Genomic DNA, 15,180 nt, shown 5'->3' with positions numbered 1-15,180 from the left:
AAACGATCAGGCAACAATACGAGAGCTAAAAGGAGTGAGGAACCTCTGAATATCCCACCTCAGCCGACCTTGTTGAACGAAGTAGAACACTAATCAATGTAGACACCTCCAGGCTGCATTCTATTACCTATCAAATGCACACCTTTATGGTGGAATACAAATGCACACCTTTATGGTGGAATACAAATGCAGTCACATGAAAATGCACTGCTCTTCGTTATGCATTATTCAAATTGCTAGATGTTAACATTCATTGAGCATTTCTAAGCCTCGCGATTAAAGGGGCATTCCAGGATTCAAAAAACAACACAGATTCACCCCGCCACTTGTTGTGGTAAACAGCTGAGGGATTGGGCTGGAAAAATGTAACCACTGTCAAAATCATAGCGCTATTGATGCAAGGACAGACCATCGATGAGATCCAAATGATAGTTTTAACCATGTTTTGAAGCTATACAGTGTTTGCTTACAAATACATTGTTTACAAACAAAGTAGTAAAATAAGAATATATTTTGGGTTCTAAAAGGTTCCAACAGTTATACTAAGACATTTATAAGTTATATTGTTAAAGAATCACTGGCAATACATCATTAGCCTTAAGGTCCAAAAATGGAAGCACTAATCCCGTGTTGCCCTTTTAAGAGGGACTCCCACAAAGGTTTGAGTGGCAGTTTGATAGCAAAACATTAACATTTCAAAATGGAGTATTGGAAAATATAACTATTGTGATAATTGGTTGTAATGGTTCGATTTCGAGCAATCACAACAACATCTTGGTTTAATTATCGCAATCCGTTAGAGGGCTTTCACTTGAAATACATTGCATTGGCAGATCATTCAGTTCTGTGCTTGAATGAAGGGGGAGAGTGAGAAGCTGCAGGTGTGCCTCAGTCATTTACAGGTGCTCCTCGAGCATGCACAACTCAATGAGATGACTAGCACCTTCAGAGAGACCAAGGCAAACCAACCGTTTACAGGTGCTCCTCGAGCATGCACAACTCAATGAGATGACTAGCACCTTCGGAGACCAAGGCAAACCAACCGTTTACAGGTGCTCCTCGAGCATGCACAACTCAATGAGATGACTAGCACCTTCGGAGACCAAAGCAAACCAACCGTTTACAGGTGCTCCTCGAGCATGCACAACTCAATGAGATGACTAGCACCTTCGGAGACCAAGGCAAACTAACCGTTTACAGGTGCTCCTCGAGCATGCACAACTCAATGAGATGACTAGCACTTTCGGAGACCAAGGCAAACCAACCGTTTACAGGTGCTCCTCGAGCATGCACAACTCAATGAGATGACTAGCACCTTCAGAGAGACCAAGGCAAACCAACCGTTTACAGGTTTACAGGTGCTCACTCGAGACCAAGCATGCACAACTCAATGAGATGACTAGCACCTTCGGAGACCAAGGCAAACCAACCGTTTACAGGTGCTCCTCGAGCATGCACAACTCAATGAGATGACTAGCACCTTCGGAGACCAAGGCAAACCAACCGTTTACAGGTGCTCCTCGAGCATGCACAACTCAATGAGATGACTAGCACTTTCGGAGACCAAGGCAAACCAACCGTGTTGACCACATCCACAGAGAGACAACAACATTAAGCAACGGGACATCATTCATCGCCCTCTCTTCTGGTCTACCATCTTTCTCTCAGCAATAATAAGCATCCTCTATAACTGAAAGAAACCTAACCTAAAGAATTGACTGGAGGATGACAAATAAAATCATCCTAAAACATGGAGCAACGAGGATGAATGCCACATGTTTGATTTTAAACACAGGAACACTCTCCCAACCTCATCCCTCCCCTGCATGTCTGAGACCACCAATATAGTGATAAGCAACAATGATGAAATGCTGCCCTTTGATGAGAATGAAATGCTGCTGGGTGCTTATTGGCTCTTACCTGATGGATTGAGCAGTCGCCAGGTGATTGATGGATCTGGCCTCCCATTGGCTAGACAACTCAATGTCACGTTGCTGCCTTCGTTCGCGGTGATGTCTTCCGAAACTTTGTAAATGTTTGCCGGAACTGTAAAGAGAAAGTGGCAGATATGAATGATTCTAATGTAAGTAGAAGCATTTTCTACGGTAGGGTTTGAGTCTTCCTAAGAACTGTGTAATGGATTTTCTTTGGCAAGAATTGCAACCACAATGCAGTATTACAGTGAATGAAGTGCATGGTTTATGAATTATGGAAATACTACTTTATTATGTGAGGCAAATACGTTTGTCGCTGTGGCATAGGCTACATGTCCATTTTTCAGTATAGTTGAATGCAAAAGTTTGAGTGCAAAAGTATTGCCGTGTTAGTTCAACAAGTGAAAAGGAAAGTTGAGAAGCAACTTCAAAGGGGAAATAGTTTCTGCCGCTCAACTCAATTCATTACCCACCAAAAGATGAAATGAACTGAAACGCTAGGTGCATGACATTGACTGATGTTAAAAGAAAGCCAAACGTTTTTCATCTGAATGTAATGTTTAATCGGCCTTCTACCTCTCAATTCTGATTTACTCTGTACCTAAACAAATCAAACAGAATGACGTTTTACTCAGATAAAACTGTTCTAACAAATTAAGAAAGCGAGGTGCACTCCATTTTCAGATTGGTCAGCAAAAACAAAAAAGTGGGCATACATACATCATTGTGAAATTTCAAAACTGTGGGTGGATGGAGGCGAGGTGTTGTGTACGCATATCTTTGCTAGAAACTATTGATCAATGACTTGTAAATGAGGAATGGGGCAAAATACATAGAGAGTCATACAGAAACAGAAATACGTATGATTTAAAAAGTTGAACAAGTAGCTTAATGCTTTAAAATGCTCATATACTGCATATGTCCATATACCATTCTACAGTAGGGTTTGAGTCTTCCTAAGAACTGTGTAATGGATTTTATTTGACAAGAATATAGGTATAATAAATACGTTCTATAGCATTCTCACATGTCACCTAAAATAAGCCGTGTTGCTGTCAAGGTGACTCAAACTTGTAGTTGCCGTGCTGTTTCATACTTGACAACAGGGAAAACGTGTTCTATATGTTGTCAGGTATGACAGAGGATGAATCAATACGTCAGTGCTCCTCTGGATGTGTCCCCTCCCCCCAAAAGGTCTGTTTTTATACTGATAGTGACCATGTAACGTCCCTTAGCTGATGCTTTATACACTCATCGAGATTCCCTCTCCTTGGCCAGCAGAGCCTGTCACTTTAATGACATCTGACAACATGGATATTTTATTGCCAAACAACATTAAATGAAGCCGTACAGAGTTATTGTGTGAGTCAAATGGCCACAGAAAGTGAAGATGTGTTTTCGATACGGGAAAGATTGAAGTGACATGGAATTCAATAGCTTTTTCGCAAAGAAGCGGGCTGGAAATATCCATGCTCTGATTGGCTGAATGAGGACCCGGGCATTAATCCACACCAGGCCAGTGGCAAAGATAAAAATGAGTTTGAGAGGAAACAGCTCCCAGACAGATAACCCTGTCGCGTTCTAAACAGAAATAGTCTAGGCGGTTCATGAGTCAAATGAATAAAGAGTCTAAACCATTTCAACATAGTGGCTATAGCTCCCAGCAAAGATTGTAATCTTAGTCATGGGTCAACCTTCAAGGAACAGTATTTGAAAGGGCAGTTCTTTGAAAAACTCTTTCCCTGACTGCCCAGGATTCTACAGCAATGTACAAGGGACTGTGTGAGGTTGATCTTGCACACGTAGCATAGAGAAATAATTTGCCGTTCCGTGGTTAGATGGTGGGCACAACTGTAGCTTTATCTACTACCAAAATATTTATTTTGCTTTTCAAGTAACACGTCAATGATTTCATCTATGGGCTGAGAGAAGAAAGTAGGCCTTTTTTTCCTTCATTTTTTATTTGAGCATTTTCACACTTCAAATTATTCTCAATATTTTTTCTCTTCAAACTCGTCAACATCATCCTATCTCGACTCAGTTCATCATACCACAGATTTAGTGATCCTAAAGAAAAAGTGAAAAACGGATAGAAAATGTATTGCGCAAATACATTGACCTTCGTTTCAACTTTGATGATAAATCTTCAAAGCCTTAGAAGCATGAGAAACTACAACATAATTAGAAGAAGCTTGTTGTATCCATGTGATAATATAACCTGACATTTAGCTAAAGGCTTTTCCTGGATTCCTGATGAGCCAAACCAACCAGGGAGGTAGCGATGATCAAAGAACCCAGAATGGTTTACCTCAGAGAGGCATAAAGAAACCCAGCTGCACCTCCAGTGTCATAGATGTCCTGATCAATGTGTTTACTGTCAAGTCACAGGCTTTTAATCTAGCTATGACTCATTTTTAGCTGAATATGGTCGCAGAGAGAGTGATACACACATAAAATGGAGGAAAAAAAATCGCTCTGCCTGGCACATGCACGCACGCACGCACGCACAACCATTTCAAGGTACCATGCATGAAATTAGCCAGTTGAAAGAGGGAGTACGACAACAACAGGTATTCCCAGCCAAAATGTCTTGTTTTGAGGGAGTGTGTAATTGGCATGCTGACTGCAGGAATGTCCACCAAAGCTATTGCCAGAGAATTGAATGTACATTTCTCGACCAATGTCATCTTAGAATTTGTCAGTACTTCCAATCGGCCTCACAACCGCAGAGCACGTGTATGGCGTCGTGGGGGTGAGCCGTTTGCTGATATCACCATTGTGAACAGAGTGCCACATGGTGGCGGTGGAGTTATGGTATGGGCAGTCATAAGCTATGGACAACAAACACAAATGCATTTTATTGATGGCAATTTGAATGCCCAGAAATACCGTGACGAGATGCTGAGGCACATTGTGAGGCCCATTTCTTTTCTTAAGGTATCTGTGACCATCTGTGACCATATCCGTATTCCCAGTTATGTGAAATCCATAGATTAGGGCCTAATGAATTGATTTCAAGTGACTGATTTCCTCAAATGAACTGTAGCTCAGTAAAATCTTTGAAATGGTTGCATTTTGCATTTATATTTTTGTTCAGTATACATGCTATTCATGTAAAATGTTAATAACATCATGCCAGGAATGGTGGCCTTCCTACAAAATGAGACACATAAAGATATATCTGTTCTGAAAGTCCCTTTCTTTATACGATCAGTCGAAACAGAAGTCTTTGGGTTCGTCTGCTATCAAGTAGAGCACCACACTTTTACGTCCTCCATTGTCAAATCAATAAAAACAATCGTAGTGCAGTATACAATTACATCCAGCTAAAACAGAGATGTATACTGTATACTTATACTTCATTGTACACCTGTGACACCAGAGCTATTTTAAATGACTCTACTACCACACCAACTGACCTCTGTGGATCGCTCCTTCAGTTTCTTCACCCACGCCACCCTGCCACTTTCAGATGTGACATTTGGACCACTGATGTCACGGGCCTAATTGTTTTCGAGGCAATTACGTTTCCGTAATTTGAATCATTAAAACATAATCACCGGAATGCGCTCGCAGCATTGACTTCTGCTTGCGGCACCAGTTGCCAATTACTTTCCTTGGTGTGCAACACGGCTGTTGTACTAGGAACTTCTCACAGGAGACAGAACAATCTCCCGAATGTTGTGACACCTCTGAAATGTAACAACATCACCTCAAACAAGCTCATGACTGGCTGATGGGCGCCTTCCCAAACCTTGACCCAAAGAGGCAATCTGTTACCACCGGAAACAGTGAGAATGACAGCCCGGCAATCTTGTCCATTCAAGGGCTTTAAAGGAGAGGCAACCATCAATTTAGTGGGCGTCTTCAGAATTGGGACCGCTAAGGTCATAGGGAAGAAAAGTGTTTATGCATAAGCCTACACTCTTTTTTGACAAGCGCAAAGGACATAACACACACAAACTCTCTTGAACACCGTCATTGTGAGTCTGCTTGAGTAAGGCAGCATTGAAATGGGAAAAGACGCAATTAATCAAAATGTTAATGAGAAAATCCTCTTATTAACAGATTCTGTCATTAGAAAAATACTGTTTACAGGGAAGTAGGTCCTTGTGATCTGACTCATCGTTAGTTTGTCTGCTTTTGTAAGCATATACTTATTGTTGCTTACCTTCAATATCCCTAAACCTATGTGACTCATTGATCCTAGTCTCTTTGAATTCTTCATGGTGTCAATGTGAGTTAGCACTATGACAAATTTGTATTTCACTTAATACGAACAAAATCTGGATTTTGCCAGTTTCCTCATTATAACAAACACAGAAGCGATGCCAACATGTTTAAATCAGAGACCTCGGGGCGGGTTTTCTCTGCAGTGGCGGGCGTCTCTCAGGCTGCCACTGCAGAGCTGAAAGAGATGGCACACTTTTAACAGGATACTGCAGTGCACAGAGCCACCGAGCAGTGGGAGCCTCGACCCCTTTCATTGTGCACTTCTGGCAGGAACTCTGGAGCTGTTGCTCCACCAACATAATCGTAGCCAGCAGCACTCCATGATCTAAACTAAAGCTCTCTCTGAACTTTCAAAGGAAAGAGAGGATATCAAATAGACTAATGCTCATTGAAGACCCTTTGGAGCAAGGCTTTCTGTGGATGTGGAGAAACATTTGGAGGTAGTTCCTGCTGGCCAGATTAAGCTCTACTCGAGGGCAAATCCCTGATGATTTCATATGTAGCTTTTTCTTCTTTAGAGATGTTCCACTGGAGGGCAGAGACTCATAAATCATACAAACAAATAATTGGTGTTTGTGTTGAAAGGAGAAAACAATAGGAAGGGTAAAGGTAGAGGCAGAATCTCTAACAAGCCGACCAAAGCACCAGCATAGAGAAATGCATCGGGGCCCAATGAGCAGAACTTCACCTTGTGATTTTTTTGTGTGTGCTTTTTTTTTACAAGTTCTTCAAGCTATACTTCTTATCTCAAGTAAACTCAAATAAATTTACTGCCAGTTCAGGGCAATATGTAGTTTTACCTTGGCGATCATCCGCATCGTTCAGGATGGTGTGCCAAAAACCCTAGATTCAATTTGTATTCAACACATATCATGATTTAGTGCCTTATAAAACGGAACGAGATGATAAGAAAACAAAGAGAGGAGAAGACAACAGCTGGCTGGAGGAGAGACTCTTGGCAGTGACCTTTCCTTTTTATATGAACTTGGGGTTTAACAATCCTTCCTTCTCTCTTGAGCTCGCAGTCGTCCAGCCAATTCCTCATGGGACTTTCTATAGAGCAGAGCTTTAGTTCACCCCTTATCTGTATGGCTTAAAGTTCTTTCTGGAGAAGGACTTTGTAGAATTACAGCTATTTCCCTAGACTAGCAAACAGCTACCTTTAGCATTGACCACTAGGTTATTAAGATAATTGATCCTATGGAAAATACGTCAATAACACCAGGAGGGCACCTTACAAACACAAGTACAATCCAAGTTCAACTGAGGCTGTAACCCTTTGCAAGCTGTACTTGAGAATATTGACTGAATATCGAGTGAATCTATATTTCAATAAGATCATCCGTCATGTAATCTTATTGGTCAGTGTGAACATCTGTGAAATTATCGTAAATGGCCACTCTATAACAGACAATCCTCCATCCAACCCTTCTCAAGTGGAAACTAGAGAAAAAGGTGTGTTCCGAAGATACTCTGTGGATTCCTATCACTGCTGATAAGACAGAAATTGAAAGACCTATCACAAACCACCTTCTAGATTCAATCAGTTCGGCGTAAACCTGCGACATCTTTCACCTGCATAGCAGATCATTGTTTTTATTTAGACGATAGTCGTTCCACTGCTTGGCTGGTTCTGACGCCGAACAGATCTTACAACGCCTGGATAGGTATTTTAAGTATCAGCTAACTACATCATATGTTATAGCATTTTGTCAATTAATGACAAAGGAAAGAGCCTTAGCTGTGGATCGCGCCCGATATGTTGGAGGTGTAACTGAGTTAGAGCTGTCAAATCGGTGAGCGGAAGCCACACCCCGTCCCACTCGATATGTTGGAGGTGTAACTGAGTTAGAGCTGTCAAATCGGTGAGCGGAAGCCACACCCCGTCCCACTCGGGTTAGAAGTTCAGAACGAGAAAGTGTAGGCTATATAGAAATACCAACACTCAAAAAAACACACAAAAAACAACATTAAATAAAATAATGAGGATTTCTATCTGCCCAATTTAGATTACATCACACATTCCAGCATTTGAATTTGTTAGCACGGCTGCGTGGGATTTCTTACTACGCAACTCTGTGCAGCCAACGCAATGTCCACAATAGGTAGGCTATAATACCTGGAGCTGCTTGTGGATTTGAGAGCTCTAACGCAGTTCCACCTACAACCTCATCAACAACAAAACAACTGTAGGTCCCGGCTAGCATGTCTTGATTGAAGCAATGCTCACCTGGCCTTTTGGCTTAATTCATCTACAGCTAAAAGCACTAAGAACGTGGATTCTAGCACTCAAACCAGCAATCAGAGCAGGTAATCAATATTCCTGATTGCTCTCCGTTCTTGTACAATAATGTTGGACGAGGTAAAGTGCAGGCCGTGATGGGAGGGAAAGACTATTAACTTGTCTCTCCAGAGACGAGCCCTTTGGACCCCTTTACTTTACAGCCACTTGGATTAAACAAGCAACGGGATCAAAGTCTTTTTTATTCAATTTAGAGTCTGATTGATAGACTGTCTTGTCACCATAATGGTAATGGCTTAGAAGGCTTGGGATCAATGCAGTAAGGGGAAACCTCCGTTTTCACACCCATTCTATTGGTGCCACTTTGAAAGTCATCTTTTCCCCTCCCTTCCTCTGTCGTAGGCTTCGTTCAATTGAATATCCCATGCCTATCAAACTGTTTTGCTTTTTTGTGTTTGGTTTGTGCTTACGTGTTGAGCAAGGTAAGGGACCACTGTTGCGTTACGATGTAAGCATTTTAAAAAAATAATACGAACAAACATGCACTGCAAAATTTACGCAACAGCAAAAACATACTTTTTTTTTTTACCCAGTGGGCAAATAAAATAGCTAAATTAATGTTTTCCAATTCTCAGAATAAGACATGAGAAAGCCAGGGCAGCAATCTGTAAAGAAAGACTGCAAAAACACTGCTTAAGCAGCATTGATTGGACCCCACCAGTCAATGCAGTTCTTGGTTAGTATGCGGTTCTCTTCTATTTCCATTTCAACTTGATGTAGCAAGAATCAAGTTGAACCAGAATCAACCAGACCCAATGGTATTGACTGAGTGACTGATGTTTCTATCCAGACTATTAGCCTGGACTGAGCTTCATATACTCTGACTGTTAGTACTGAACAGCTGTGGTAGTGGGGAGACCAGGGAAATATCTGAAAACCTCCCAGTGTCAAATCTATCTGAACTAACTAAGTCACATCCAAGCTGTTTTGGTTGACTGCCTTAACTGTTGGACTAGCCTACTCCTCTCTGTAATGCCATAGGCAAACATACTTACCAAGTGGTGCACTTCAGAGAGGAGGGGGAGGGGGAGGAGGGAGGGGGGGGGAGAGAGTGGGAGGGGGAGGGGGAGAGAGTGGGAGGGGAGAGAGTGGGAGGGGGAGAGAGAGAGGGAGGGGGAGAGAGAGGGAGGGGGAGAGAGGGAGGGGCAGAGAGGGAGTGAGAGGGAGGAGAGGGGGTTGGAGGGAGCGAGGGGAGGGGAGAAGGGGGAGGGAGAGAGAGGGAGGGGGAGAGTGGGAGAGAGGGAGAGAGTGGTAGAGAGGGGAGGGGGGGAGGGGGAGGGGGAGGGGGAGGGAGGGAGGGAGGGGGGGGAGGGGGCGGGGGGGGGGGAGGGAGGGGGGGGTGGGGGTGGGGGAGGGAGGGAGGGAGGGAGGGAGAGAGACTCATAATCATTATGGAATTCCAAAAGGAACAACATATTATCTTGAGTGTTTACAATATTGGCAGAACAACAACTCCTGGAAAACCTTTAACATGCTCTCTAATATTCAGTTGCATCTGGTTTGCCCTCAGGAAAGCCCCAATTCGTTGGGGCATGGTTTCTACAAGGTGTTAAAAGCGTTCCACAGGGATGCTGGCCCATGTTGACTCCAATGCTTCCCACAGTTGGGTGAAGTTGGCTTGATGTCCTTTGGGTGATGGACCATTCTTGATACACACTCGACACTGCTGAGTGTGAAAAACCCAGTAGCATTGCAGTTCTTGACTCAAACCGGTGCCACTTGCACCTACTACCATACCCTGTTCAAAGGCACTTCACCCTCTAAATTGGCACACATACACAATCCATGTGTCTAGGCTTAAAAACCCTTCTTTAACCTGTCTCCTCACCTTCATCTACATTGATTGAAGTGGATTTAACAGGTGACATCAATAAGGGATCGCAGCCTTCACCTGGATTCACCTGACCAGTCTGTGTCATGGAAAGAGCATGTTCCTAACGTTTTGTACACTCAGTGTATATTCCAGAAGGAGTTTGTAGATTTGCACTCGACATATTGTGTCAGTGTGTCAGACTCAGTGTTCAGAGCAGCCAAAGAACTGTACTGTTGTCTACAGGTTATAATAGGGAATGTACAGTGAACACACATCTTGAGGACTTTAATGTGGAAATGTTATATCAGCTTTTTGGCCAAACAAAACTGCCCTCTAGACAGCTGGAGAACGGAGAACTATTTGAGTTTGTGCATTCAACTAACACATTTATTTAAAAAACATATGCGGAGATGTGCCTAGCATGCCAATGAAACACTAACTCATAACAGGTGCCATTGCTGAGTCTAAGCTCTCTAGCCTACTATATTTGGATACGCTTCGGATGCTAGTCACAAGACTGTTTTCCGGTCATATTCTACAGATGTAGGATCTTAATTTGAGTCAGTTTGCTACAGCAGGAAAATAACCCTGCAGCAACAGGAAATGTGAATAATTATGTGGATTATAATGAATGGATTTTGTTAGGGGTTGATACATTTTCCATTAGGGCAAAGTGGAAATGACTAACTTTAAAACTCAAACAGAGTACAAGTTTGCATTTCCTGATGCTCAGGAACATTCTCATTAACAAAAGAGGGATCAAATTAAGATCCTACATCTATAGGTAATACTGTACTTCTGACCTTCAGCATTAATGCAATAAACATGGTAAAACTAAAATCTTTTAGAACTGATCATTAGTATTCGTCACTTAACCCCATTTTGTGCATGTGATTATGACTGCAAAAGTGAATGTTAAGTTCAAAACAATGTGATCCTTTCAAAATGTTGTGCTGTCAACAAAACAGATATTTTGGAGTGACAATTATGCTTGGCACGTAAGGAGGCAATGGATGTTAAAGGTCCAATGCAGCCATTTTTACCTCAATATCAAATCCACATTTTTACCCACTTTTTCCTCCCCAATTTCATGATTATGATCTTGTCTCATCGCTGCAACTCGGGAGAGGCGAAAGTAGAGTCATGCGTCCTCCAAAACATGACCTGCCAAACCATTCTTCTGAACCCGGAAGCACTGCGATGCAGTACCTTAAGACCGCTGTGCCACTCGGGAGACCTACTGTGATCGTTTTCAATTAAACATGGTCAAAATGAAACAAAAATAGCTTCTTAGCAATGAGCAATTTCTCAAGCAAGAATTTAGCTAGGACTGTCTTGGAGTGGTCTGAGTGGAGAGGGGAATAATCCTTATTTTGTTCATTTCAAATAAAGTTACTCGTCTGTAGTGATAATAATATTAGTAATATGTTACATTTGTAAAGCGCTTTTCATTATACAAAAATGATCTCAAAGTGCATGTGATGGGCTGAAGGGAGATGTATATCTGAATGAGCAGAAACAATGGTCAGTATCAGTCAACTAATCCAATAATAGCACAGATCCCTTCAACAAAATGCTACTATTGGGTTGTAGGAGTGAATGATTGACAGGACAAGCTATTCACAGTTCTGGGGCCTAAGTCTTTTCAGTCCTGAGATTGGACCATTGGCCAGCTCTTTCACAGTTGGCAATAAGAGTGGGAGCAAGGCCCTAACAGTGTGAACGACCTGTGTTGAGTGCCCAAAACGAGCATACTGCTGACCTGAGGACTGTTGTAGGGCCGAAACAGCCTGACATATGTGACAGGACTCTATTAAAGCATAGCTGGGGAGAGGATATTTTCAGACCAGTTGCCAGGTGAGACAGAGAGCATGTGGCCAGGTCAGCACTCCATTTTCTATGCATAACATGTAAAGATGTTGGCCATCTATATTACAGAGTCTTGAAAAGTGGAAAAAGGAGAGGCTCTCCAGGAATGATGGGACGGACCTCCTCTGAAACATGGCAGCCTTACACCTGAAGCCCGATTGATGAGTCTGAAGTCACGTGTGTCTGTGGGATGGTCCCCATTTAAATGCATAAGGCGCCTCTTCTGCGGAGCAGGAGATGCCTTTTTTCCCCCATGGTTTCAGCCAAGGAGAAAACGGAATACTAAATTGTTTCCTTCATTAAAACATCAAGGAGTCCGTTTCTTTAGGGGGTTCAAAGGTGACAGACAATATGTGCAGTTGTGGCATTCTGTTCCTCACATACAATCGCTAAAATAATGGGCATGGAGAAGACAGACATTATTTTCTAGGGGGGTGGGTTGGCGGCCGGGAACAGCCACCGATCCACTTGGCAGCTGTACCATTAAAGCCACCCCCAGAAAGACTAGTAACACAATGTGCCTGACAATGGCCCTGGCAATAAGGAGCTTTTGCAGCAAGGAAAGGTGGGTGGGGGAGATGGCTTCCTGAAGAACCACTGAAAGGTTTCAATTGTCCCATGATAATTGGTGAAGGTCAGTTCCTCCTCCTTATGCAGACTTTAAAGTTGAATTTCTTAACCCTCCCTCTCCGCTGCTCTTTAGAGTGACACACTGCCTTAGTAAGCGTCTCGGTTCACACCATTAAATACCACACCATTGTGATACGGGGCTAAATTCGGGCAAAGCCATTGTGGATCACCACCGTATTGATCGGAGATAAAGGAATAACAATGCAGATCCTTTATGACGATGATTGAGATGAAACAACACTTATCTATCATTATCAGCGTGGAATTGGGGTTATCGCGAGAGCAGTTTTTATGACCAAATCAATTTGATGTCAACCAATTCCTTTCATTAACTGCCACTTTGATTGACTCAAAATGTGGCATGTGGACTTTGTGTTAATCCTTAGCCAAATAACGACAATCTCATGCATTGAAAGACAGCCGAGGCAACCCAGCAGGAGGTTGCTAATGGTTATTCATATGGTGATGGTAAAGGAAACACAAATGAGTGTTTTGACCAATTTTGTAAACAAGTAGGGAAGGGATCATCAACTAGATTCAGCTGCGGGACAATTTATTCTTGAGCAGATGGTCGGGGTGCTGGAACTTATAAAACAAATATTTTTACATAGCAAATTGACCGCACGAAGCATAAACAGAAATAATATTTGACTAAAACTTAATAATTTCAAACCCTGATTACATTTGGGGACACTTCCCTGCGTTGGGTGCAGTCTTTCGGATGGGATGTTAAAATGGGTGTCCTGACTCTCTGTGGTCATTGAAAATCCCATGGTAATTATTGTAAGAGTAGGGGTGTTCACCCCAGTCATGAATACATTTCCAACCTGAACCACAATCCATCATGGCCACTTAATCATCCCTCTCATTCCTAATTGGCATGTACAGTGCATTCAGAAAGTATTCAGACCCCTTCCCTTTCTCCACATTTTGTTATGTTACAGCCTCATTCTAAAATGGATTAAATCGTTTTTTCCCTTTCATCAATCTGCACACAATACCCCATAATGACAAAGCAAAAACAGATTTTTAGAACTTTATGCAAGTGTATAAAAAATAAAAACAGAAATATCTTATCTACAAGTTTTCAGACCCTTTGCTATGAAACTCGAAAATTAGCTCAGGTGCATCCTGTTTCCATCGATTATCCTTGAGATGTTTCTACAACTTGATTGGAGTCCACCTGTGGTAAATTCAGTTGATTGGACATGATTTGGAAAGGCACACACCTCTCTATATAAGGTCCCACAGTTGACAGTGCGTCAGAGCAAAAAAACTAAACAAGACATGAGGTTGAATGAATTGTCTGGAGACCCCCGAGACAGGATTGTGTTGAGGCACAGATCTGGGGAAGGGTACCAAAAATGTCTGCAGCATTGAAGGTCCCCAAGAACACAGTGGCCTCCATAATTTTAAATGGAAGAAGTTTGGAACCAACAAGACTCTTCTTAGAGCTCGCTGCCCAGTGAAATTGAGCAATAAGGGGAGAAGGGCCTTGGTCAGAGTTCTGTCAGATTCACTCTGACAGAACTGCAGAGTTTCTCTGTGGAGACAGGAGAACCTTCCAAAATGACAACCATCTCTGCAGCACTCCACCAATCAGGACTTTCTGGTAGAGTGGCCATATAGAAGCCATTCCTCAGTAAAAGGCACATGACAGCCCACTTGGAGTTTGCCAAAAGTCACTTAAAGGAACCCGATGAACCCCACTCATAACCCGATGAACCCCACTCGTGATAGGGATTGGGGATTGCAATTATTTCCCACGAACGAGGAATTCCCAGACTCTCAGACCATGACAAACCAGATTCTCTGGTCTGATGAAACCAAGATTGAACTCCTTGGCCTGAATGCCAAGTGTCACTTCTGGAGGAAACCTGGCACCATCGCTACGGTGAAGCATGGTGGTGGCACCATCATGCTGTGGGGATGTTTTTCAGCGGCAGGGACTGGGAGACTAGTCAGGATCAAGGGGAAGATGAACGGAGCAAAGTACAGAGATATCCTTGATGAAAACCTGCTCCAAAGCGCTTAGGACCTCAGACTGGGACGAAGGTTCACCTTTCAACACACGACAACGACCCTAAGCACACAGCCAAGACAACGCATGAGTGGCCTCAGGACAAGTATCAATGTCCTGGAGTGTCCCAGCCAGAGCCCGGACTTGAACCCGATCAAACATCTCTGGAGAGACCTGAAAATAGCTGTGCAGCAACGCTCTCCACCCAACCTGACAGAACTTGGGAGGATCTGCAGAGAAGAATGAGATAAACTCCCCAAATACAGGTGTGCCAAGCTTGTAGCATCATACCCAAGAAGACTTGAGGCTGTAATCGCTTCCAAAGGTTCTTCAACAAGGTACTGAGTAAAGGGTCTGCATTTTGTTAGAAAATTGCAAA

The 15,180-nt window shown here is 42.8% G+C and overlaps 1 protein-coding gene across 2 annotated transcripts in view; it reads right to left on the bottom strand.

The window, feature by feature from the left end:
* The window catches only part of LOC115141612 (limbic system-associated membrane protein-like), a 504,241-nt gene that overhangs the window by 17,355 nt on the left and 471,706 nt on the right, over positions 1-15,180 (bottom strand). For both annotated transcript variants that reach the window (XM_029680645.2, XM_029680644.2), the window contains one exon: positions 1,921-2,046. In XM_029680645.2, the coding sequence (XP_029536505.1) occupies positions 1,921-2,046 (126 nt within the window). The remainder of the gene's footprint in view (positions 1-1,920; positions 2,047-15,180) is intronic.

The sequence above is a fragment of the Oncorhynchus nerka genome, linkage group LG14 (assembly GCF_034236695.1).
Source record: "Oncorhynchus nerka isolate Pitt River linkage group LG14, Oner_Uvic_2.0, whole genome shotgun sequence".
NCBI classification, from domain to species: domain Eukaryota; kingdom Metazoa; phylum Chordata; class Actinopteri; order Salmoniformes; family Salmonidae; genus Oncorhynchus; species Oncorhynchus nerka.
The sequence above is the reverse complement of the archived record's forward strand: the minus strand, read 5'-3'. Positions and strand labels throughout refer to the sequence as shown.